The sequence below is a fragment of the Salmo trutta genome, chromosome 4 (assembly GCF_901001165.1).
Source record: "Salmo trutta chromosome 4, fSalTru1.1, whole genome shotgun sequence".
NCBI lineage: Eukaryota > Metazoa > Chordata > Actinopteri > Salmoniformes > Salmonidae > Salmo > Salmo trutta.
In genome coordinates this window covers 12,111,706-12,138,668 of record NC_042960.1, presented here as the reverse complement: position 1 = coordinate 12,138,668, position 26,963 = coordinate 12,111,706, and the positions used below count along the sequence as shown (strand labels likewise).

The following is a 26,963-nucleotide window of genomic DNA, read 5'->3' as shown; positions in this document are numbered from 1 at the left end:
GAGGGGATTTCGCTAGTGGTTGAATGGGGAATTGGGCATACCGGGAAAACGTTGTCCGAGGTTGCAACAGTAACCAAGGGTGGTGCGGAGCAATTAAGTTTTATGTGTATGCTAAAGCCTGCGCTGACCTTGTGCTTAGCCAAGCTGTAAGCAGCTAGCTAGCATAGCTTGGTGATAGCTGCAGCTGGCTCTTATTTAGCTGATATTTCTCTGTCAAATTAGTTATGGCAAGGTAGAAGAGCCAGTAAGTTTCCATCCAACCTTTTTATACGAGTAAAGTACATGTCGGATCAGAAATGTCAGGACAGGCCTGATGGAAACAGCAAATTTGACGGTAAACGTTCCAAGTGTGGACAAAACAATATTAGGTGAAAACGCCTTTATGCACAAATATTGATATAATAACCATCATATCAAAGTAAACTTGGAGTCACACAATGATATATTGCCACAGCCTTTCACACGATTCATGATTTCAACTGGCTGAGAAAATCTTCCGGCCTGTCTGTCTCGTCCCAACTCCCAACACGTTCATTACTATGGGACAGCTGGAGATCGAATTTGAATTTCGAAAAAATGTTGCAAATGTCAGAGACAGACAGCAAGGTTTATACAAATCTCCACTGTTGAAAACTAAATGTTAGTCTGAAAGAAATTAGATAATGTCTAGATGCCTTTTATAGTGGAGATAAAGTTTATAAATTGCCTGGCTGGGCTGATGAGACAGTGGATCGCGCAGTCAGATAGAACAGAGTAAATAGGCATTTTAATGTCATAGATTTAGCCGGTGGTAACTTGTGGAATAGACACTGGCTGGAATGTGGTTTTAACCAATCAGCATTCATGATTAGAACTACCCGTTGTATAATTATCCCCCCCAAAATCGTTGTGTTCGTGTTACAAAGACAAACATTTTATGCTGTAAATATCATATTGGTGTACTTGTAAAGACAGTATGCCTACACTTACCAAACAAATCCCTTACAAAAAAAGATTGCAGTTTTGAAACTGCAGTAAAAGGGTCGACTGTGGTATTTTGGACTATACACTGCAAAACTACTGGTATTTTGGATACAGTAATTGCAGAATAACTGCAGTGCACTGTAGCTGCAGTTACACGGCAAAATTTCTGCAATAAAAAAACAGTGGATGCAGTATTTGCAGCATACTGTAGTTATACTGCACTCTGACTGCAATCTTTTTTTGTAAGTGATACAAATAAGTTGTGTGTAGAGTGCAACTTCAGCTATCTAACTATTTGGCCAAATCTAAGGATGTGGCTGTCTAACCACACGCTTACATGCCCAGCTCTCTGGGTGAGGTTCTGTCTGTCTGTCTAACACACTGACATGCCCAGCTCTCTGGGTGAGGTTCTGTCTTCAAGTCTCCAATGGATGATGAAGTCCCTTCCATCTATGTAATGTATTACAGGTTATGGACAGGTGTAGTCAGGTGCCAGGAGGGGTGGAGTGCATGGCATTCCATCTTGGATATGACAGAGTTTGCCTCAACCCATGGGTCCAACAGGCAGAGTTCAATAACTACAGGCGATTGTGAGATGCAGGAGGATGGCACTCTTCTCATACCACTCTGTAGGCTACTGACCAATATAAAGCTTCCTCCAGGAAGAGGTTTTGTATCGGTCAGTAGCCTGCAGAGTAATATGAAGGGTGCAATTACTGAACTTGTGTAGATATTCTAAACCAAGTGGTTTGATATCTTTCAAGTGTAACGGTTCCATGTAGAGTAATCCATACTTCACATTTAACTGTCAAAGCTGTGTTCTGCTAATATTGTGCCATATAAGACAGGAGTTCCATGACATGTTTGAAGAATACACAGCCCCCCCCATCAACTCTTCCTCATTGTAGACAAATGAGGAAGAGTTGAGTGACACGTATTGAAACTGTGATATTACTAAACACTTGATGTACTGTTTTATTAGTAATCAACTTTTGAGCTGTTTGCCAAAGCCTGATGGGCATGATCAGCTCCAGGCCCCTCTCTTCACACATACTGGTCATGAAGGAGCCCGACTTCGGCTCCTATATCTGACCCAGCTCCTATATCACAGAGGGAGAGAGAGAAAGACTGTCACCGTACAGTCATGGAAGCCAACAGTAAATACACGGTTGAACATAGCCAATCAGAGTGCCAGCATGGCACAGACTGGTTTGCATTACTCACTCGGGGGGGGGGGGGGGGGGGGGGGGGGGTTCTCACAATGCTGCTGAACATCAAATCCACAAGGTGATGTATGTAGCCTGTGAATTAAATGAAATATCACTCAATAAACATATACACCCTACAAAACCAACTATATAGTGAGAAATTACTTTCTCTAGTTTGGAAGTAATTTAAATGCTAATAAAGGGACTGTAACTACAGAATAGATTCAGACTGCTGACGCTGACATCGTTATTATGCAACCAGCTGTGGACGTTGCTGAATGCTTGATTATACATTTTGCTATTTGCTGCCAGACCCATAGTAGACAAGTACCATCTTTCATTTATTATTGCCCTAGAAAATACACAAACTTTTATGATAAATGGCATGTTGTTTTGGGTTAGCAGACAAAGCCCCTGAATGCTAGATAGCTAGCTACCTAACTGGCAAATCAGGGTTAGTTATCATATCTTTGTCCGAGTTGAAATGAGTTGGTTAATTATCTAACTTTAGCAAGCCAGTTTGAGTTGAAACATTATTCAAAGCAAGCTGGCAACATCCTATGATTAGCTAGCAAGCTAGAATGCAAGTGCCTTCCCTGTATTGACTGTAAATGCCAATGGGCTACAGTTAGCTGTTGTTAGCAAGGAAGGCGAATAAACTATAAAGGGAAATAAATGGCTACAGTTTACACTTATTTCATGAAATTTTGTTTTTAGAAAAGAGGTGTTTTTTTTAAAGTACCGGGATAACTGCCCAGCCACCCGTCCCCCCTCGAACTACTATTATTTAACCAGGTAGGCAAGTTGAGAACAAGTTCTCATTTACAATTGCGACCTGGCCAAGATAAAGCAAAGCAGTTCGACAACATACAAAAACACAGAGTTACACATGGAGTAAAACAACATACAATCAATGATACAGTAGACAAAAATAAGACTATATACAATGTGAGCAAATGATGTGAGATAAGGGAGGTAAAGGCAAAAAAGGCCATGGTGGCAAAGTAAATAAAGTATAGCAAGTAAAACACTGGAATGGTAGATTTGTAATTTGAAGAAAGTTCAAAGTTAAAATATAAATAATATGGTGCAAAGGAGCAAAATAATAAATAAAATAAATAAATACAGTAGGGGAAGAGGTAGTACTTTGGGCTAAATTATAGATGGGCTATGTACAGGTGCAGTGATCTGGGAGCTGCTCTGATAGCTGGTGCTTAAAGCTAGTGAGGGAGATAAGTGTTTCCAGTTTCAGAGATTTTTGTAGTTCGTTCCAGTCATTGGCAGCAGAGAACTGGAAGGAGAGATGACCAAAGGAGGAGTTGGCTTTAGGGGTGACCAGAGAGATATACCTGCTGGAGCGCGTGCTACAGGTGGGTGCTGCTATGGTGACCAGTGAGCGGAGATAAGGGGGGACTTTACCTAGCAGGGTCTTGTAGATGACCTGGAGCCAATGTGTTTGGCGACGATTATGAAGCGAAGGCCAGCCAACGAGAGCGTACAGGTCGCAGTGGTGGGTAGTATATGGGGCTTTGGTGACAAAACGGATGGCACTGTGATAGACTGCATCCAGCTTGTTGAGTAGGGTATTGGAGGCTATTTTTTAAATGACATCGCTGAATTCGAGGATTGGTAGGATGGTCAGTTTTAGGAGGGTATGTTTGGCAGCATGAGTGAAGGATGCTTTGTTGCGAAATAGGAAGCCAATTCTAGATTTAACTTTGGATTGGAGATGATTGATGTGAGTCTGGAAGGAGAGTTTACAGTCTAACCAGACACCTAGGTATTTGTAGTTGTCCACAAATTCTAAGTCAGAACCGTCCAGAGAAGTGATTCTGGACAGGCGGGCAGGTGCAGGCAGCGATCTGTTGAAGAGCATGCATTTAGTTCTACTTGTATTTAGGAACAGTTGGAGACCACGGAAGGAGAGTTGTATGGCATTGAAGCTCGTCTGGAGGGTTGTTAACACAGTGTCCAAAGAAGGGCCAGAAGTATACAGAATGGTGTTGTCTGCGTAGAGGTGGATCAGAGAATCACCAGCAGCAAGAGCGACATCATTGATGTATACAGAGAAAAGAGTTGGCCCAAGAATTGAACCCTGTGGTACCCCCATAGAGACTGCCAGAGGTCCGGACAGCAGGCCCTCCGATTTGACACACTGAACTCTATCAGAGAAGTAGTTGGTGAACCAGGCGACGCAATCGTTTGAGAAACCAAGGCTACTGAGTCTGCCGATGAGGATGTGGTGATTAACAGAGTCAAAAGCTTTGGCCAGGTCAATGAATACGGCAGCACAGTATTGTTTCTTATCAATGGCGGTTACGATGTTGTTTAGGACCTTGAGCGTGGCTGAGGTGCACCCATGACCAGCTCTGAAACCAGATTGCATAGCGGAGAGGGTGCGGTGGGATTCGAAATGGTCGGTAATCTGTTTGTTGACTTGGCTTTCAAAGACCTAAAAAGGCAGGGTAGGATGGATATAGGTCTGTAGCAATTTGGGTCAAGAGTGTCACCTCCTTTGAAGAGGGGGATGACAGCAGCTGCTTTCCAATCTATGGGAATCTCAGACGACATGAAAGAGAGGTTGAACAGGCTAGTAATAGGGGTTGCAATAATTTCGGCAGATAATTTTAGAAAGAAAGGGTCCAGATTGTCAAGCCCAGCTGATTTGTAGGGGTCCAGATTTTGCAGCTCTTTCAGAACATCAGCTGAATGGATTTGGGAGAAGGAGAAATGGGGGAGGCTTGGGCGAGGCTTGGGCGAGTAGCTGTGGGGGGTGCAGTGCTGTTGAATGCAGTAGGGGTGGTTAGGTGGAAAGCATGGTCAGCCGTAGAAAAATGCTTATTGAAATTCTCAATTATAGTGGGCTTATCGGTGGTGACAGAGTTTCCTATCCTCAGTGCAGTGGGCAGTTGGGAGGAGGTGTTCTTATTCTCCATGGACTTTACAATGTCCCAGAACTTTTTAGAGTTTGACTTGCAGGAAGCAAGTTTCAGTTTGAAAAAGCTAGCCTTGGCGTTTCTAACTGCCTGTGTGTATTGGTTTCTAACTTCCCTGAAAAGTTGCATATCGCGGGGGCAGTTTGATGCTAATGCAGAACGCCACGGGATATTTTTGTGTTGGTTAAGGGCAGTCAGGTCTGCGGAGAACCAAGGGCTATATCTGTTCCTGGTTCTAAATTTCTTGAAAGGGGCATGCTTATTTAAGATGGTGAGGAAGGCATTTAAAAAAAATAACCAGGCATCCTCTACTGACGGGATGAGGTCAATATCCTTCCAGGATACCAGGGCCAGGTCGATTAGAAAGGCTTGCTCGTTGAAATGTTTTAGAGAGTGTTTGACAGTGATGAGTGGAGGTCGTTTGACCGCTGACCCATTACGGGTGCAGGCAATGAGGCAGTGATCGCTGAGATCTTGGTTGAAAACAGCAGAGGTGTATTTAGAGGGCACGTTGGTTAGGATGATATCTATGAGGGTGCCAGTGTTTGCGGCTTTGGGGTTGTACCTGGTGGGTTCATTAATAATTTGTGTGAGATTGAGGGCATGAAGCTTGGATTGTAGGATGGCTGGGGTGTTAAGCATGTCCCAGTTTAGGTCACCTAGTAGCACGAGCTCTGAAGATAGATGGGGGGCAATCAGTTCACATATGGTGTCCAGAGCACAGCTAGGGGCCGAGAGGGGGTCTATAGCAGGCGGCGACGGTGAGAGACTTGTTTTTGGAGAGGTGGAATTTTAAAAGTAGAAGTTCAAATTGTTTGGGTACAGACCTGGATAGCAGGACAGAGCTCTGCAGGCTATCTCTGCAGTAGATTGCAACACCGCCCCCTTTGGTCGTTCTATCTTGTCTGAAAACGTTGTAGTTAGGGATGAAGATTTCAGAGTTTTTGGTGGACTTCCTAAGCCAAGATTCAGACACAGCTAGGACATCCGGGTTGGCAGAGTGTGCTAAAGCAGTGAATAAAACAAACTTAGGGAAGAGGCTTCTAATGTTAACATGCATGAAACCAAGGCTATTACGGTTACAGAAGTCATCAAAAGAGAGCGCCTGGGGAGTAGGAGTGGAGCCAGGCACTGCAGGGCCTGGAATCACCTCTACATCCCCAGAGGAGCAGAGAAGAATGAGTATGAGGGTACGGCTAAAAGCTATAAGAATTGGTCGTCTGTGACGTCCAGAATAGAGAGAAAAAGGAGCAGGTTTCTGGGGGCGATAAAATAGCTTCAAGGTATAATGTACAGACAAAGGTATGGTGGGATGTGAATACAGCGGAGGTAAACCTAGGCATTTAGTGATGATGAGAGAGATATTGTCTCTAGAAACATCATTGAAACCAGAAGATGTCATAGCATGTGTGGGTGGAGGAACTGAGAGGTTGGATAAGGTATAATGAGCAGGGCTAGAGGCTCTACAGTGAAATAAGCCAATAAACACTAACCAGAACAGCAATGGACATTGCATATTGACATTAAGGAGAGGCATGCTTAGCCGAGTGATCAAAGGGTCCAGTGAGATTGACAGCTAGCCGGGCCATAGGTAGCAAGCTGGTGGAAGATGGAGGCAGGTCTGTTTTTAGCCACCTCGTGCGTTTCCGTCTGTGGGTTAGTGGGGTTCCGTGTGGAAGGGGGGACCAGTCCAAGTTGGCAAAATAGTTATAGTGGCCCAAGAAAAGTGTCCGATAGACCTATTCAGATCGCAGCCGATAAGACAGCTAACGATTAGTGGGACGCAAATGGGCGATCAGGTTACGTCGCGACGGAGGGGCCAGTTGGATAACTCCCTCGGGCAGATAACGTCGGTGGTCCAGTCGTGAAGGCCCGAAGGGGCTCCGCATCGGCAGTAAAACGGGTCAGGATAGGTGAATGTAGCCCAGGAGACACTTCAGCTGGCTAGCTCAGGAAAAGCCCACGAGTGGCTGACGGAACTCTTCAGCTGGCTAGCTCCGGAATAATGTGTGTTAATTCCGTTAATCATTGAATATTGTAAGAGCTTTCATTGTCTGCTTATATGCCCCCTTTATTTATCTTACGGTTCTGACTTGGTGTACACGGAGAACACTGTAAGAACGACCCATGTTCTGAATTCTGTCGTACATTTCAAAAGTGCTGAACAAATACAGATGAAGTCAGAAGTTTACATACACTTAGGTTGGAGTCATTAAAACTCGTTTTTCAACCACTCCACAAATTTCTTGTTAAAACTTCTTAGGGCTCAAATCCCGTTAACGGGATTGATTTGACAACAGCGAGAGAAAGTGCAGGGCGCCAAATTCAAACAACAGAAATCTCATAATTAAAATTCCTCAAACATACAAGTATTATACACCATTTTAAAGATAACCTTCTTGACAATGCAACCACAGTGTCTGATTTTGAAAAGGCTTTACAGTGAAAGCGCACCATACAATTATGTTAGGTCAGCACCTAGTCACAAAAAAAACATACAGCCATTTTCCAGCCAAAGAGAGGAGTCACAAAAAGCAGAAATAGAGATAAAATGAATCACTAACCTTTGATGATCTTCATCAGATGGCACTCATAGGACTTCATGTTACACAATACATGCATGTTTTGTTCGATAAAGTTCATATTTATACCCAAAAATCTCAGTTTACATTGGCGCGTTGTTTAATAATGTTTTGACTCCAAAACATCCACTGATTTTGCAGGGAGCCACATCAATTTACAGAAATACTCATCATAAACGTTGATGAAAGATACAAGTGTTTTACATAGAATTAAAAATAAACTTCTCCTTAATGCAACCGCTGTGTCAGATTTCAAAAAAGCTTTATGGCAAAAGCACACCATGCGATAATCTGAGTACAGCGCTCAGCCGCCAAAACATGCCATACAGATACCCACCATGTTGTGGAGTCAACAAAAGTCAGAAATAGCATTATAAATATTCACTTACCTTTGATGATCTTCATCGGAATGCACTCCCAGGTATCCCAGTTCCACAATAAATGTTCGTTTTGTTTCGATAAAGTCCATATTTATGTCCAAATACCTCCTTTTTGTTCGCGCGTTCAGTTCACTTTTCCAAATGCACAATACGCGAGCACTAAGTTCAGACGAAAAGTCAAAAAAGTTCCATTACAGTTCGTAGAAACATGTCAAACGATGTATAGAATCAATCTTTAGGATGTTTTTATCATAAATCTTCAATAATATTCCAACCGGACAATTCCTTTGTCTTTAGAAAGGAAAGAGAATGGAGCTCGTGCTCACGGCTGCGCGCGATCAACAACTCATGGCTTTCAGCCAGACCCCTAATTCCAACAGCTCTTATTCTCTCCCCCTTCACAATAGAAGCCTGAAACAACATTCTAAAGACTGTTGACATCTAGTGGAAGCCTTAGGAAGTGCAATATGACCCCTGACACTGTATATTGGATAGGCAATCACTTGAAAAACTACAGCCTCGGATTTCCCACTTCCTGGTTGGATTTTTTCTCAGGTTTTTGCCTGCCATATGAGTTCTGTTATACTCACAGACATCATTCAAACAGTTTTAGAAACGATGTTTTCTATCCAAATCTACTAATAATATGCATATCTTAGCTTCTGGGCCTGAGTAACAGGCAGTTTACTCTGGGCACACTTTTCGTCCGGACGTGAAAATAGCGCCCCCAAGCCATAAGAAGTTTTAACAAACTATAGTTTTGGCAAGTCGGTTAGGACATCTACTTTGTGCATGACACAAGTAATTTTTCCAACAATTGTTTACAGACAGTTTATTTCACTTATAATTAACTGTATCACAATTCCAGTTGGTCAGAAGTTTACATACACTAAGTTGACCGTGCCTTTAAACAGTTTGGAAAATTCCAGAAAATTATGTCATGGCTTTAGAAGCTTCTGATAGGCTAATTGACATCATTTGAGTCAATTGGAGGTGTACCTGTGGATGTATTTCAAGGCCTACCTTCAAACTCAGTGCCTCTTTGCTTGACATTATGGGAAATTCAAAAGAAATCGGCCAAGACCTCAGAAAAAAAATTGTAGTGCTCCACAAGTCTGGTTCTTCCTTGGGAGCAATTTCAAACGCCTGAAGGTACCACGTTCATCTGTACAAACAATAGTATGCAAGTATAAACACCATGGTACCACGCAGCCGTCATACCGCTCAGGAAGGAGATGCGTTCTGTCTCCTAGAGATGGACGTACTTTGGTGTGAAAAGTGCAAATTAATCACAGAACAACAGCAAAGGACCTGTAGCTCAGTTGGTAGAGCATGGTGTTTGCAACACCAGGGTTGTGGGTTCGATTCCCACGGGGGGCCAGCACAAAAAAAAAAAAAAAAAATGTATGAAATTGTATGAAATGTATGCATTCACTACTGTAAGTCGCTCTGGATAAGAGCGTCTGCTAAAATGACGTAAATGTAAATGTAAGATGCTGGAGGAAACTGGTACAAAAGTATCTATATCCACAGTAAAACAAGTCCTATATTGACATAACCTGAAAGGCCTCTCAGCAAGGAAGAAGTCACTGCTCCAAAACCGCCATAAAAAAGCCAGACTACGATTTGCAACTGCACATGGGGACAAAGATCTTACTTTTTGGAGAAATGTCCTCTGGTCTGATGAAACAAAAATAGAACTGTTTGGCCATACTGACCATCGTTATGTTTGGAGGAAAAAGGGGAGGCTTGCAAGCCGAAGAATACCATCCCAACCGTGAAGCACGTGCACATCATGTAGTGGGGGGTGCTTTGCTGCAGGAGGGACTGGTGCACTTCACAAAATAGATGGCATCATGAGGTAGGAAAATTATGTGGATATATTGAAGCAACATCTCAAGACATCAGTCAGGAACTTAAAGCTTGGTCGCAAATGGGTCTTCCAAATGGACAATGACCCCAAGCATACTTCCAAAGTTGTGTTAAAATGGCTTAAGGACAACAAAGTCAAAGTATTGGAGTGGCCATCACAAAGCCCTGACCTCAATCCTATAGAAGATTTGTGGGCAGAACTAAAAAAGCGTGTGCGAGCAAGGAGGCCTACAAACCTGACTCAGTTACACCAGCTCTGTCAGGAGGAATGGGCCAAAATTCACCCAACTTATTGTGGGAAGCGTGTGGAAGACTACCCAAAACATTTGACCCAAGTTAAACTATTTAAAGGCAATGCTACCAAATACTAATTGAGCGTATGTAAACTTCTGACCCACTGGGAATGTGATGAAAGAAATAAAAGCTGAAATAAATCATTCTCTCTACTATTATTCTGACATTTCACATTCTTAAAATAAAGTGTTGATCCTAACTGACCTAAAACAGGGAATTTTTACTAGGATTAGATGTCAGGAATTGTGAAACTGAGTTTAAATGTATTTGGCTAAGGTGTATGTAAACTTCCGACTTCAACTGTAGTTATATTGACTACGTCCATCCTAGCTCGCTCATTAATGTCTTAATCGAAGTTACGGATTGCTTCTTATCCGCGCGTCGTCCCCTTATGCCATAGTACATCTCAATTGTATGTAGAAACCACATTTGTTTAAGCAAGTCAGCCAAATCAGCTATGCCCCAACAAGATTTACATGCTAAAATTGCCACTGGTTACATCACGGGTTAGAGAACAACCTGCAGAAGACAGTCAGCTACATTTTGGAGTGATGCATTTTGATTTGGGGGTCGCCAAATTGGAAAGAGAAACGCAACACTTATTTGGCGATGTCATGTTGAAGTCAATTGCGCGAGAGGTGGAGATGAGGTTGCATGTACCGCGACATGCGTAATGGAAACGGCAGATATAGGAGACATTTTCTAAAGATCGACAACCGTTTTATCCGTTTGACGGGTGGATTTTTCTTTATTGTGATGATGGAAACTGTGTTTTTGTAATAAATTATTGCAGAATAATTTAAGGTATGCGGGGGCACGTGAGTCAACACGTAGGCCTAACTATGAAGCTCCACTCCACATTTAATTCTTAATGCCTACTGCCTGCTAAATCTATTTTTCAACTATAAAAATAATGTTTATTTGCAGGATCCTTGTCCCGACATTCAAGAATTGCTGAATTGCTTCAAATTGCTTTTCTGGTTGGCTGAATGCAAATTTAACCGTCCAATTATTTGCAATGCAAGTTTCACCATGGCACGGACCGTGGCGATACTTTGGCACGTGAGAATTATTAGAATATGGCAAATATTAGTAAATTCTATCCATGCTGGCTTTCGCGGGCTACCTGAGACATGAAATAGATAGGTGGGAGGGCCTACAGGCTGTGGCCAATGTTTTAATGCTCAATTTGCCTAAATGGGTAATGGAAACACTTCAACCACTACATTTTTATTCAACACTTTTTTCAGGTATGACGTCATTAAGTCCAAACGTTTTAAAAAGAGTTACATTTTAAAGTCAAACCTTGTGATTTTCTTACTTTTAATGCTATTTTATGTTTATTCAGAAAACAATATACATGTAGTGATGTATTATGATTGTATTGTAATTAGAAGTGTTATATTTTTTAAAATGTAATAAAATAAAAAATAACGATTTGTTTTTAAATAAATAAATAAATATACAAGATAGTTTAATGGAAACGCACCCTAGCAGGCAATTGTCACATCTATTTTCTATGTAAACTTTCTAAATGTCGACAAAATATCACATGACAAGTTAATGGAAACATTGTTAGGTTGGCTGCTAATTAAGTGATAGTTTGACTGTCTAATCCATGTACTGTTGTGTGGCTAGCGACTTTTATAGAGAGACCGCTCTGAACTTTATCTTTAATTTACTCTACATTCTAAGTCCTGTGCATCCCAGTGCGTGTGACAAAAACAATTGTACAAAACCAAAGTTATCGATCTGTTTCGAGCAATCAGTCTTATGTCATCGTGATGACTAAACTTTTATACTAGCATCTGAGGTAGAAAGGACGTGTAATTCCACTAAATTTTATGGGGTGAAAATGCAAGCTTGTGTAAGGTAGTAACAAAATGGCCACATTAGGGAAATTAGCACAATATACAGTAATTGAATATGCCAAAATATTTAAAGATTTCAATTTAAAATTATATGATAGTATGTTGCCCAGTCACTCATTTAAACATTTAGAGAGTTTGGTACCCCCTGTATTTAACCTCGTTATTGTTATTTTACTGTTACTTTTATTTATTTTTACTTTAGTTTATTTAGTAAATATTTTCTTTACTCTTATTTGTCTTAACTGCATTGTTGGTTAAGGACTTGCAAGTAAGCATTTCACGGTATGATCTACACCTGTTGTATTTGGGGCATGTGACAAATAAAATTTGATTTGATTTTGAAAAATGCTTCTAAATACAATTTAACCAGGAGCTCTAGACTAGAGCCTCAAGTGTCTGTGCAGCAGCCTGAAAGTTTGATGTCCCTAGTCGATTTTAGATAGCTACGGTATCATTCCCCTTTTATCTGTGGTATCATCGCTAGCAATATCAAATAATGTTGTATAAACAAAAGTAGCTACTAGCTAGCTAGTACCAGTTATCTACTTAGCTAATTACTCACCAAAACCAGTGGTTTGACGGTTGACATGCAGCAGAATTGACCGTGTCGAATGTAATCCATTCCTGGCCATATTGTTGAACTGCATTGGAAGTTTGCATCATCTTTATGGAAAACCATTTTCACTCCTATTTGCTGTGCTTTGGGCCCATATGCAGACTTGTTGTCTCTGGGCAATTGGGCATCGTTGGCAAAAGTGGGCAAGTAAGTAATCCATACCAACCCTCCAGTAAGTCGTGACGAACTCACTAACAAAACTCAGTTTTGGACGAGACTGACTTTATGACCAAAATTATCCTATTTACACTTTGTAGTCAATTTTGACAATAGAATGAATGTCAAATCGATGCCACATAGGTCATTTAAAAAGAGAAGTTGGTTCTAAACTAAGGGGTTGACCTTAAAGTGTGGGACCCTGCCTTTCAATTATCAAACCATTAAAGAGTGTCAAGTAATCAAATCAACTAAACATTTGCATATTATCAAATCAATTAATATTTTTGTATAGTACTCATAGCAATCCCTCATTGCCCAATCAGAAGCTTTCCATAGCAGGGTGCTCATATCATATTTCTTGATCCAACATCCTCTCACTCTGTATCTCTTCCAGTCAGTAGATATGGAGGATGGGAAGCCTGATCTGTTACTAGTCAAAGAGGAGATTATAGAAGACGGACCAGAGAGCATTGACCTGCTGAGTGGACTAAAGATGGGGGAGCAAGGTAAGGTTGACAGAGTGCATTCAGAACGTACTCAGACCCCTTAACTTTTTCCACATTTTGTTATGTTCCAGCCTTATATTACCCCATGATGACAAAGCAAAAACACATTTAGAAGGTTTTGCAAATGTATTAAAAATAAAAAACTGATATCTCACATTTACATAAGTATTCAGACCCTGCACCTTTGGCAGTGATTACAGCCTCAAGTATTCTTGGGTATGACACTAAAACCTTGGCACACCTATATTTGGGGAGTTCTCCCATTCTTCTCTGCAGATTCTCTCAAGCTCTGTCAGGATGGATGGGTAGCCTCGCTGAACAGCTATTTTCAGGTCTCTATAGAGATGTTAGATTGGGTTCAAGTCCGGGCTCTGGCTGGGCCACTCAAGGACATTCAGAGACTTGTCCCGAAGCCACTCCTGCGTTGTCTTGTCTGTGTGCTTAGGGTTGTTGTCTTGTTGGAAGGTGAACCTTCACCCCAGTCTGGAGCAGGTTTTCATCAAGGATCTCTCTGTACTTTGCTCCATTCATCTTTCCCTCGATCCTGACTAGTCTCCCAATCCATGCTGCTGAAAAACATCCCCACAGCATGATGCTGCCACCACCATGCTTCACCGTAGGGATGGTATTGGCCAGGTGATGAGCGGTGCCTGGTTTCCTCCAGACGTGACACTTGGCATTCAGGCCAAAGAGTTCAATCTTGGTTTCATCAAACCAGTTAATCTTGTTTCTCTAGTCTGAGTCCTTTAGGTACCTTTTGGCAAGCTCCAAACGGGCTGTCATGTGTCTTTTACTGAGGAGTGGCTTCCGTCTGGCCACTCTACCATAAAGGCCTAATTGGTGGAGTGCTGCAGAGATGGTTTTCTTTCTGGAAGGTTCTCCCATCTCCGCAGAGGAACTCTGGACCTCTGTCAGAGTGACCATCGGGTTCTTGGTCACCTCCCTGGCCACTGTGTCCTTGGGGACCTTCAATGCTGCAGACATTTTTTGGTCCCCTTCCCCGGATCTGTGCCTCGACACAATCCTGTCTTGGAGCTCTACGGATAATTCCTCGAACCTCATGGCTTGGTTTTTGCTCTGACATGCACTGCCAACTGTGGGACCTTATATAGACAGGTGTGTGCCTTTCCAAATCATGTCCAATCAATTGAATTTACCACAGGTGGACACCAATCAAGTTGTAGAAACATCTCAAGGATGATCAATGGAAACAGGATGCACCTGAGCTCAATTTTGAGTCTCATAGCAAAGGGTCTGAATACTTATGTAAATAAGGTATTTATGTTTTTTATTTTTAATACATTTGCAAGAATTTATATAAACCTGTTTTCGCTTTGTCATTATGGGGTATTGTGTGTAGATTGATGAGGGAAAACATTTATTTAGTCCATTTTAGAATTTTTCTTCATTTATAAAATGAAATCAATAAAACTTATGTTTACACACATTATAATGTATGAAAATGATCTGGTAATACATTCAAAAAATCTTCATATGTCGAGTTCTCTGCCATGTTTGTAAAGTATATTTTGTAACCTCTTCCTGCAGGTGGTTGGCTGGAGGATAACAGAGAAGACTGGGCAGCCATCTTGGATTCCCAGAACCAGGCTGGTGCAGCCAGGGACCCTGGGGACAACATCACCGAGCAGGCCAGGACCAGAGGCAACATAGTGGAGGTCAGTGGATGGGACAGCATCCTCAACTCTGGGCTGGGGAACAAAACGGTTAACCACAACCAGAAACAGACAGTCAAACACAAAACAACATCCAATCTAAGTTAGGGATGGGCATTTGTCTGGCACGGAGGGAGAGAGAGAGAGAGAAAGTAGCCAAACTGACTCGCGCTGGTTAGCCTCTCTGGGCTATGTGGGACGATTTCGTCCCACCTACGTAACAGCCACTTCAATCCAGTGGCGCGATTTTTGAATCGTTAGAAATGCTATAACTTCAATTTCTCAAACATATGACTATTTCACAGCTATTTAAAGACAAGAATCTCGTTAATCAAACCCCACTGTCCGATTTCAAAAAGGCTTTACAACAAAAGCAAAACATTAGATTATGTCAGCAGAGTACCCAGCCAGAAATAATCACACAGCCATTTTTCAAGCTAGCATATCATGTCACATAAACCCAAACCATATCTAAATGCAGCACTAACCTTTGATGATCTTCATCAGATGACACACCTAGGACATTGTGTTATACAATACATGCATGTCTGTTCAATCAAGTTCATATTTATATCAAAAACCAGCTTTTTACATTAGCATGTGACGTTCAGATCTAGCATTCCCACCGAACACTTCCGGTGATTTTACTAAATTACTCACGATAAACGTTCACAAAAAGCATAACAATTATTTTAAGAATTATAGATACATTACCCCTCTATGCACTCGATATGTCCGATTTTAAAATAGCTTTTCGGATGAAGCACATTTTGCAATAATCTAAGTACATAGCCCGGCATTACAGGGCTAGCTATTTAGATACCCACCCAGTTCAGCCTCCACCAAAATCACATTTCCTATAAGAAAAATGTTCTTACCTTGCTTGTTCTTCATCAGAATACACTGCCAGGACTTCTACTTCAATAACAAATGTTGGTTTGGTCCCAAATAATCCATCGTTATATTCCAACAGCGACGTTTTGTTCGTGAGTTCTAGAATGCTTCTTCGCGGTGTCGCGCATGGCGCATTGGCGTGTCAAAAATGTCTAAATATTCCATTACCGTACTTCGAAGCATGTCAACCGCTGTTTAAAACCAATTTTTATGCCATTTATGTCGTAGAGAAGTGTTAATATTCCGACCGGGAGTATGCATTGAGCCTAAACAGCCGAATAAAATTTATCCTCAGAAGCGACTCATGCACGCGCATCATTGAAAGGTCCTCCGAGCAGCCACTTACAAAAGGCGATAATATATTTCAACCTGAGGTTCCCTCGTAAACCTTCAGTTATTTCGCGGGCTCTGAGAGCCTATTGGAGCCCTGGGAATTGTCACGTTACAGCTAAGATCCTTACTTTTCAATAAAAAGAGGTAAGACGCACGACTCCTTGTCAGACAGGGTACTTCCTGCTTGAAGCCTTGTCAGGTTTTTGCCTGCCATAGGAGTTCTGTTATACTCACAGACACCATTCAAACAGTTTTAGAAAATTCAGAGTGTTTTCTATCCAAACCTGAACAATAATATGCATATTCTAGCTTCTGAGTTGGTGTAGGAGGCAGTTAAAAATGGGAACATATTTTTTCCAAAATTCTCAATACTGCCCCCTATACCAAACAGGTTGCTGGTTAGACAAACTTGTTGCTGCCATAGGTTATCTATCATACCATCTGGTAGTGCCTATCTTGACTCCATCAAATCATTTGTAAAAGAGCTAGCTAGCTACAGCAGTCAGTTAAGTTAGCTAAGTAGCAAGGCCAATTAAAGCTATTTTGCTGCGCTCCCCGTACTTGCCTACAACTCTATTCATATGAAACAACAGCCTACCGGTTGGATGATCAGTGTAGCCTACTCCTCATTTAGCCAACTTAATTCTGTAATTTTTATTCAATTTTGCATTGATTAGAAATCTCCCTCTCAATGTAGCGCCTCTTTGATTGATTCCAATAACAACAAGCTAATACCTGTGAAATGTGTGTAGGCTACCGGTGCGTGTTTTTTATGGGGCGCACTTATAAAAGTATATATTTTTAAAAATGTAAGTCTATCCTTGTAGACTATGTTGCAATGTCACATAGATCATTGTAAACTCAGCAAAAAGAGAGACTGCCCTTTTTCAGGACCGGTCTTTCAAAGATCATTCGTAAAAAATCCAAATAACTTCACAGATCTTCATTGTAAAAGGTTTAAACACTGTTTCCCATGCTTGTTCAATGAACATGCACCTGTGGAACGGTCTTTAAGACACTAACAGCTTACAGACGGCAGACAATTAAGGTCACAGTTATGAAAACTTAAGACACTAAAGAGGCCTTTCTACTGACTCTGAAAAACACCAAAAGAAAGATGCCAAGGGTCCCTGCTTATCTGCGTGAACGTGCCTTAGGCATGCTGTAAGGAGGTATGAGGACTGCAGATGTGGCCATGGCAATAAATTGCAATATCTGTACTGTGAGACGCATAAGACAGCACTACAGGGAGACAGGACGGACAGCTGATCATCCTCGCAGTGGCAGACCACGTGTAACAACACCTGCACAGGATCGGTACATCCGAACATCACACCTGCGGGACAGGTACAGGATGGCAACAACAACTGCCCGCGTTACACCAGAAACGCACAATCCCTCCATCAGTGCTCAGACTGTCCGCAAATAGGCTGAGTGAGGCTGGACTGATGGCTTGTAGGCCTGTTGTAAGGCAAGTCCTCACCAGACATCACCGGCAACAACGTCGCCTATGGGCACAAACCCAATGTTGCTGGACCAGACAGGACTGGCAAAAAGTGCTCTTCACTGACGAGTCGCGGTTTTGTCTCACCAGGGGTGATGGTCGGATTCGCGTTTAACGTCAAAGGAATGAGCGTTACACCAAGGCTTGTACTCTGGAGCGGGATCGATTTGGAGGTGGAGGGTCCGTCATGGTCTGGAGCGGTTTGTCACAGCATCATCGGACTGAGCTTGTTGTCATTGCAGGCAATCTCAATGCTGTGCGTTACAGGGAAAACATCCTCCTCCCTCATGTGGTACCCTTCCTGCAGTGTCATCCTGACATGACCCTCCAGCTTGACAATGCCACCAGCCATACTGTCCGTTCTGTGCATGATTTCCTGCTAGACAGGAATGTCAGTGTTCTGCCATGCCCAGCGAAGAGCCCGGATCTCAATCCCATTGAGCACGTCTGGGGATCTGTTGGATCGGAGGGTGAGGGCTAGGGTTATTCCCCCCAGAAATGTCCGGGAACTTGCAGGTGCCTTGGTAGAAGAGTGGGGTAACATCTCACAGCAAGAACTGCAAATCTGGTGCAGTTCATGAGGAGGAGATGCACTGTAGTACTTAATGCAGTTGGTGGCCATACCAGATACTGACTGTTACTTTTGATTTTGATCCCCCCTTTGTTCAGGGACACATTATTCCATTTCTGTTAGTCACATGTCTGTGGAACTTGTTCAGTTTAGGTCTCAGTTGTTGAATCTTATGTTCATACAAATATTTACACGTGTTAAGTTTGCTGAAAATAAACGCAGTTGACAGTGAAAGGACGTTTCTTTTTTTGCTGAGTTTATTTAATTTTAGACAAAGCCTTTGTCATTGTTAAAGTAGACAGATTTTTTTCTCTGAAATTAATACTTTCCCATGCAATCGAATATTAATGTCTGTGGATATTAAAATATTCAATTAACTTGCCCATCCCTAATATTAGTCTTCATGACAACAGACTGGCTGAGACCAGGGCGAGGCATAGATTTGGTGTGAGGGGGCGTGTCGGGATGTGGCTAGAGACGGTGATGTGGCTAGAGAGAATGAACACAGATTCTGTCCTAGTTGTGATTCAGAGAGACTGAGACTCAGGTTAACCCCCTAGCACAGTGGTATTCAAAGTTGGGGTCGCAACCCTGTGGCAACTGATGTGGGGTTGCCAATATTTGTTTTTAAATGCATTTTCTGTATGTTTTTTTTTTTTACAAAAAATGAACAGTACAGTTTATTGTAATGGACAATATACAAACATTTTTGAGAAAGGTAATTTGAAAAATAAAATTAATGAGTAAATGTATTTATTGGTTTATTTTTAATTTGATAAGAGATGAAAATGTAATGATTTTTACATTATTTGTTGATGTAAAAATCAAAATATACCGATTTTTAAGGTTGTGTCATTATATTTGGGATGGGGTCACAATAAATTATTGCAAAAAAAATCCTTCAGCCTGATGTATCAACTGGAATATGGACCCTGCGACAACACAGACACTTCCTGGCCTTCATCCTCCTCACACTCTGCTAATGTTAAACCAGACCTCAGACAATGCCAGTTCTTCAACACTAAATGGCTACACAAGCCCATTGACAAATGACAGTAGGGAAAACAGAATCAGTAAAGGTGGCGTGTTCGTTCTGTTTCCCCAAACAGGTGGAGATCCACCAGAGCAGGTATTCCCAAACTGGGGTACGCGCAATGCTGTTGGGGTTATGCCAAATAAAAATGTGATTCACGTTTAAAAAATTAATAAAATAAAATTCTTCACATTTTCAAACACTCCATTTATATTTCCCAATGGGGCTATACATTTGGGTCAGGTTTTTTTCTCACCTGAGTAGCCTCATTTCACTGCCAAAAATGAAATTAAACCATCTCGTGTTCAGCGAAATAACAACACAATGTCAAATACAGGTAGCCTAGTCAAATAATTAACATCCAATCACATTAACCGTTACTCTCTCGCGGGAATTCCACTAACGGTCCATATGTAGCCAAACATAGCTGCTGCTCATTCCGTTTGCTCGAAAATCGATAAATGGTTAAAAAAGTAATGCCTGCGTCCATAGAAACATATACCAGCTCTACTGGTAGTACTGCTACTACCAGCAGTACTACACCTGCACCTGTCAACGACACAAGTTGTTCTGCTTCCACGAGCACATCCAATGCTAGCCTCAGTAATTCTACATTTGTTGTTAGCCCACCTAGCATGGACACTGATAGTTGTGAATATGATGCAGCCGAAGAGCTACTGCCCCCTTACCCGGGAAAGCACCGAACAACAGACAGGGACATTGGACCATCGAAGAGGTGCAAATATGATGAGAACTACATTGATTTGGGGTTCACTTATATTGAGAGTAGTGCCATTCCTCAGCCAAAGTGTGTTATATGTGCAAAAGTACTATCTCACAACTCGATGAAACCTTCACTCTTGCACAGACATTTAGAAACAAAACATGCCAATTTGAAAAATAAGCCACAGTAGGTTTTTGAGCGAGAATTAAGATGACTTTCGAGTAGTAAAAATGTATAAAAGCAACAGATACCATTAATAAGAAGGGGCTAGAAGCGTCTTATATGGTGAGCTACCGAGTGGCTAGAACAGGCAAGCCCCATACTATTGTGGAGGACTTCATTCTTCCTGGTGCCACAAATATGGCTGGAACAATGCTGGGGGAAAACGCCAAAAAAACTATACAGACAATGCCTTCATCAAACAACACTGTTTCACGACGAATCAGTGACATGGCAGGAGATGTTTTGAAACAATTACTGCTTTGCATAGGAGCTAGTGAATTCTATGCGTTTCAGCTGGATGAGTCAACAGACGTGGCGGGCCTGGCACATCTCCTGGTATATGTCCGTTACGTTTATGGGGGGTCAATTAAGGAAGACATCCTCTTCTGCAAACCACTGGAAACCAGGACAACAGGGGAGGATATCTTTAAAGTACTGGACAGCTTTGTGACATCAAATGGACTTTGGTGGTCAAGATGTGTTGGTATCTGTACTGATGCACAAAAACCATGACAGGGAGACATAGTGGAGTAGTAACGCACGTGCAAGCAGTTGCTCCCGACGCCACTTGGGTACACTGCAGCATCCAACGAGAGGCTCTTGCTGCCAAGGGAATGATGGCTTGAAAGACGTTTTGGACACTACAGTGAAAATGGTTAACTTTGTTTAAGCAAGGCCCCTGAACTCGTGTATTTTCTGCACTATGCAATGATATGGGCAGCGACCATGTAATGCTTTTACAACATACAGAAGTGCGCTGGTTATCAAGGGGCGAAGTATTGACACATTTTTTTTTAATTGAGAGACAAGCTTAAAGTTTTCTTTACTGACCATAATTTCACTTGTCTGACCGCTTGCATGATGACGAGTTTCTCACACGACTGGCCTGTTTTTTCTCACCTGAATGATCTGAATCTAGGATTACAGGGACTCTACGCAACTAAATTCAATGTGCGGGACAAAATTGAGGTTATGATTAAGAAGTTGGAGCTCTTCTCTGTCTGCATTAACAAGGACCTTCCTCCATGCCCTGCCTCCAGTCCACTTACCGATATCTGAACAAGAGAGACTCATCGAAATTGCAACAAGCGGTTCTGTGAAATTGAATTTAATCAGAAGCCACTGCCAGATTTCTGGATTGGGTTGCGCTCAAAGTATCATGCATTGGCAAATCGCGCTGATAAGACACTGTTGCCCTTTGCAACCACGTACCTATGTGAGAGTGGATTCTCGGCCCTCACTAGCAGGAAAACTAAATACAGGCACAGGCTGTGTGGAAAATGATTTACGACTGAGACTCTCTCCAATACAACCCAACATTGCAGAGTTATGTGCATCCTTTCAAGCACACCCTTCTCAATTACCTGTGGTGAGTTATTCACCGTTTTTGATGAACAAATAAAGTTTTATATGTACGATGGCTAAATAAAGAGCATTATTAAATTGATTATTATTATTTATTCCCTGGTCCTATAAGAGCTCTTTGTCACTTCCCACAAGCCGAGTTGTGACAAACTCACACTCATTCTTATGTTTAATAAATGTATCGTATATTGTGTGTGTGGAAGGCTTACAATGATGGCAAAAAAAGTTATTTGAGAGTGCGCTGACCCTGGTGCTAGAGGGGGCACGCAGCTGGAGGTTGAATGTTTGAAGGGGTACGGGACTATAAAAAGTTTGGGAACCACTGCACCAGAGGATGCACATGGAAGACAAATTGTTCGGCTGACATTTGTGCTGAGACAGTTTCTCTGACTTGTCCGATCTGAAGATGCACCAGAGGGTCCACAAAGGAGAAATCTTACAGCTGCCCTCAGTGTGAGAAGAGGTTCTCCCACCAGCACCAGCTGAAGATGCACCTGAAGATCCACACGGGAGAGAGGGCGTTCGCCTGTACGCACTGCGGGAAGAGGTTCTCAGAGAGGAGCTACCTCAGGATACACCAACAGAAACTGCACATTGCCCATGTATAAGAGTATAGTGACATGTAATGGAGTACTAGTTAGTTTGTAGTTCATTCTGTTGGTTTTGGATATATAGAGCCCCACGGTGGAGGTGCCATAATACCCATAGAACCTAGTGGTCAAACAGGGAAATGGTTACAATCTTTTTTCACCATTCATTTTTCCCATAGGGGATTTTAGAAACACTTAAGATAAGGTCTGTGTTTTGTGTAGGCTTACTCTGGTGTGACATTTTGATTAACCATGTATCATGACTTGCCCTGTTGGGTGAGGATCATAGGCACCAGATCTCTCCCCCCCCCCCCCCCCCCCACCCCCCCACCAGTTTTATGACCGGTTGAAAATACCGTGTAGAAACTCTGCTGTTGTTGGGTTTGGCAGGATTGAGGAGAAAGAAACCTCTTTGTTACAAGGAGATTCCTCCTGCCAAAACAGCAACATCAAAAAGTTGAATAATGAAACAATATTTCTGTAATCCAAAACAGTTGGAATGGTCTGTGGGTACTTAAAGAACAATCCTGTCAAATTCATTACTAATTGGTGACGTAACTAAGGACAGTAGAACAACATAACTGTATCTCGGAATGTGCATATTTCCCAGTGATCAGATTCACATCCAAATGTTGGGGAACTGATATGATTAAATATGAAACTATTTGTGAGAAGATGTGATGTTAGCCTTCTAAATGAGAGAATTGTTTTTCATATGAAGTCTTAACCAAGTCAGTGGCCACGCCCATGTCAGCACAGACATTACGACAAAAGGAGGGACTGTCTCTTTTTCCCCAAGTGCTTAAATAGGACTCGTGACAAATGTACATTAGTCAAGAAAATGTAAGGATGGGAGTCCCCACGTTGAAATTGCTACCACTCTATAGACCAGTTACATGCAGTTCCAGCTGAATACGTTACAAATGGTTAATAAATCTACAAAACTAAAGACTACACATTCACCGTCTGCAGCTGTATATGTAAAATAGTTTAGGAAACTCGACCGAAGACGAGAGGAGAACATTTCCCTATCGAACGACTATTGGTACATCTGACCTATCCATTATGACAGACACTTCCAGAACAAAAGGAACAAGCTATGACTACAAAGGACGTGGTGACCTCTGGTGGACAACCAGAGACTTACACAACCAGAGACTTTGTCGACTGACTCTCCAGAAAATGGACCGGCGATTTCAACAGAGACAACAAAGACATAAAATCGTAAATATGTACATTGCAATTATTTTCGAATAAGCGGCCGTTCATGTGCAAAGTATTAGCATTTCCATGAGCATAGTTATCAGCTGTATGTACGATAGTTAAGTCCTTTGTGTTTTCTCCAGGTCTTTCTTACATGCCCCTCCCTTTTCATTTTGTGTAACAAGCTGTCATATCGGTTTAGTCCACTAGGGACCTTTCATTGCATTATGTAGTAATCAATGTGTAAGCTATTCTGTTTGTGTTTATGTAATTCTGTGTGATTATTTATTTAGTTAGTAAATAAATAATTAAGCCAATTTCTATATCGCTGATTCATCATTTATGCTAGGGTTCGTGCAGATAAAGGATTTTGTGACATTCAGAATGAGACTGATAGAAGGCAACAATTAATAATGACTGAAATGTAAGAGATATTTATATCTTTCAGAGTTAATTCGGGAACTGGTAACTCGAAAAATAAACTTTTTCCGTGGTGCCCCAAGATTGCAAATGAGTTAATTGTTACAGGATTAATTTAATCATCGTAATAATTAAACATAGTTAATCGATTTGATAAAACAATCATCACATTAATGAAGCCAAGACACGACACATGTACATTATCTATGTAGTAGGGAACTGGATGAGGTGAACTGAGGAAAACATGGTGTTATGTGATGGTGTCTGAAATATTACTTCATTGATGAAAAGTGACAACCTTTGATGCTGATGCTTTATAATGAGGAAATGATAGTAACTTAATTAATGTTTACTTTACATAAAGTAGTCAAGCTGTGTGTAATATTGAACATTTTTCAAAGTATTCTAAAATTAATTTTATCAAAGCGAGGGTATCAGATTTACAGAGAATATAGTGTTACCATAGTGGGAAGTTATTCTACTTGACACACGTATCATTTTGTGCAATAAAAGTACTGTACTTCACATTACTTGAGCATATGACCATTTTGTTGAAATTTAATACATTTACTCTGTGCTGACCCTTTGTATCATTGCATGGGTTGAGTTTCCCTTATCCCTATCGAACCAAAACATACTTCATTCTTGAATCAACACATTTTGATTTAAAAAAGAATAAACACCAATGGCTCCATATTGTTAGGTACATTAATCACAGTGTTAGAGAAGGGCTTGACTGTGTAAACATTTTATAATGTCATGTTTTGTGTGTACAGCAAAGAGTTTCTTATATAAACCTTTATTCTTTTCTATTCAATGTGTGTTTACAGTCTGCAGTCCATGAGGACCTGCTGATATCCGGTGCTGCTGGCAGGCGAGACTGGACCTCTGAGACGGCTGGTCACAAACCTTGGTTCCGGATCAGGACCCTGGATCAGGAGCCGTCGCTTTTCCTTTCCGAGTCAGAAACAGAACCAAACCGTGAGGGGCAGAGACTCCACCACCACACAGAACACAACCAGTGGACAGGTGGACTAAACAACCTCAGTCCTACTGGTCATCAGATAGACAGAGGCTCCAGTCAGGGATCCAGTCTGCAGACCAGACCCTTCTCTTCACAGTCTCAGTGTAGTGATGAAGCAGCGCCTGGGGCTGATAGAGATAGACCCTCCTGTTCCTATGATACAAACACCACAGTATCCATGATGAACAATTCAGGTCACCCTGGGCTTCAGCCTTCACAGAGAGTGGTGGGAGACACCCCCGGTGGGAGTCTAACAGGAAGTCTGTCTTCTCCTTCAGGATCTTGTCTAATGCCTGGTGACTGGGTTCATAGAAGACCTGGGTCTATCCTTCCTCAGTTACCTCATGGTTACTCCACCAATACAGACAGGGTCAGGATGGGCATTCACCACAAGAGGTACCTAGCCTATAACACAACACACAATCCCAACACCCAAACAATGGCTAGAGGTCAAGGATGGAGCTCAAATACTAACCACCTGAGGGTGGTGGCTCCTGCTTCTACCTCCTCTGGTGTCATTGGCTCACAACGTGGGAGGCCGAGTAATAGGACGGACGCTGACAAGCCGTACGCCTGCCCCACATGTGGGAAGCGCTTCGCTAGGGCAGACTATTTGAGGGAGCACCAGGCCGTTCACACCAAGGAGAGGCCCTTCAAGTGCAAACTATGTTACAAGAGCTTCTCTTTCCTGACTAACCTTATCAGACATAGGAGTGTCCACAACCGGGAGAAATTGTAACAGTGTGGCTCGAGATGTACGCAGGTCGATATCTGGGAACTATTCTTAATTTAACATATAGTTGTGAAGTGTTTTGGGGACGAGGGTAATTAACCACATACCCTTCATTAACCCTTTGTTAACTTGTCATTTGAAACAGGCTTGGATATACCTGTTTTTAGAGAGACAGTAAACCTAGGCTAAAACAAGGACAGTTTAATATTTACCTTACTGAGGTGATTGGAGGTAGATGGAATAGTCATTATATTATTTTCTACTCTATTCTTGTTCACACACTGTTCTTTCTAAACAAGTCTGCCCTCAGCTTGAAAGATACTGATCATGGGAGATTTGATGTGTAATGTAATAAACAGTACCGTAATTCAAAGAGCAGCGTGCATACCTTTTTCATTTAAGCACACCCTTTCAGATATGATGCCACACCCTTTCAGCTATGTTGTTATTTAGACAGTAAAATCCTGGCACTCAAAATATTACAAATTTAACTGTGCAGCATCACATACTGCAGTAGTCTTTAGTTCGCGTTGGTGACAGGACTTGGTTGATAGATGTTATCTGGATAACACTAGCTAGCTGCTAACATGACTAACTGTATGGTTTTTCACACTCAAATAGCCTCCGCTATGGAGGTGCTGGCAAATGCAGCAGTGGCAGACATCTTTAAAGTCGTAGACAACTATGCTGTGTTTCATTTGGATATAACTCAAAGCCAGAAAGAAAACATGGCATTGCGAAGGAAACGACAGCTACTGGAAACTGAAGGTGGCACGGGAGCGAGCAGAGAGGACAACGTGAGAGCGTAGTGTAAAGATCCTCGATAGATACAAAGGCATGTCAAAAGGTACAAATTGCAGAAGGCAGAGGATGCGCGGCCTGTCGCCGTGCATATATAGCTCAGTGCCTGCCGCCTCGTTCACCTTTTGACGTGATCAGATTCATTATCGAGAATTGGGTCTTGGTCAGTTTTTGGATAGTATGCAATAATTCCCCTGATTACTTTGGTATTTTGTATTTCATTAGGATCCCAATTAGATGTTGCAAAAGCAGCAGCTACTCTTCCTGGTGTCCACACAAAACATAATACAGAATGACATAATACAGAATATCAATAGACAAGAACAGCTCAAGGACAGAAAAAAATTAAGGCACACGTTGCCTACATATCAATGCATACACACAAACTATCTAGGTCAAATAGGGGAGAGGCATTGTGCCGTGAGGTGTTGCTTTATATGTTTTTTGAAACCAGGTTTGCTGTTTATTTGAGCAGCATGAGATGGA

The 26,963-nt window shown here is 41.8% G+C and overlaps 1 protein-coding gene across 6 annotated transcripts in view; it reads left to right on the top strand.

Annotated features, from left to right (window-relative positions):
* Nucleotides 1–26,963, top strand: part of LOC115190948 (neurotrophin receptor-interacting factor homolog) — a 204,524-nt gene that overhangs the window by 16,963 nt on the left and 160,598 nt on the right. For 3 of the 6 annotated variants that reach the window (XM_029748999.1, XM_029749001.1, XM_029749004.1), the window contains exon 5: nucleotides 13,276–13,387. In XM_029748999.1, coding sequence (XP_029604859.1) covers nucleotides 13,276–13,387 — 112 coding nt within the window. Of the gene's footprint in view, nucleotides 1–13,275; nucleotides 13,388–14,935; nucleotides 15,197–24,749; nucleotides 26,052–26,963 lie in introns of those variants that run through there. The other 3 variants (XM_029749002.1, XM_029748991.1, XM_029749003.1) reach the window with 3 other exon arrangements.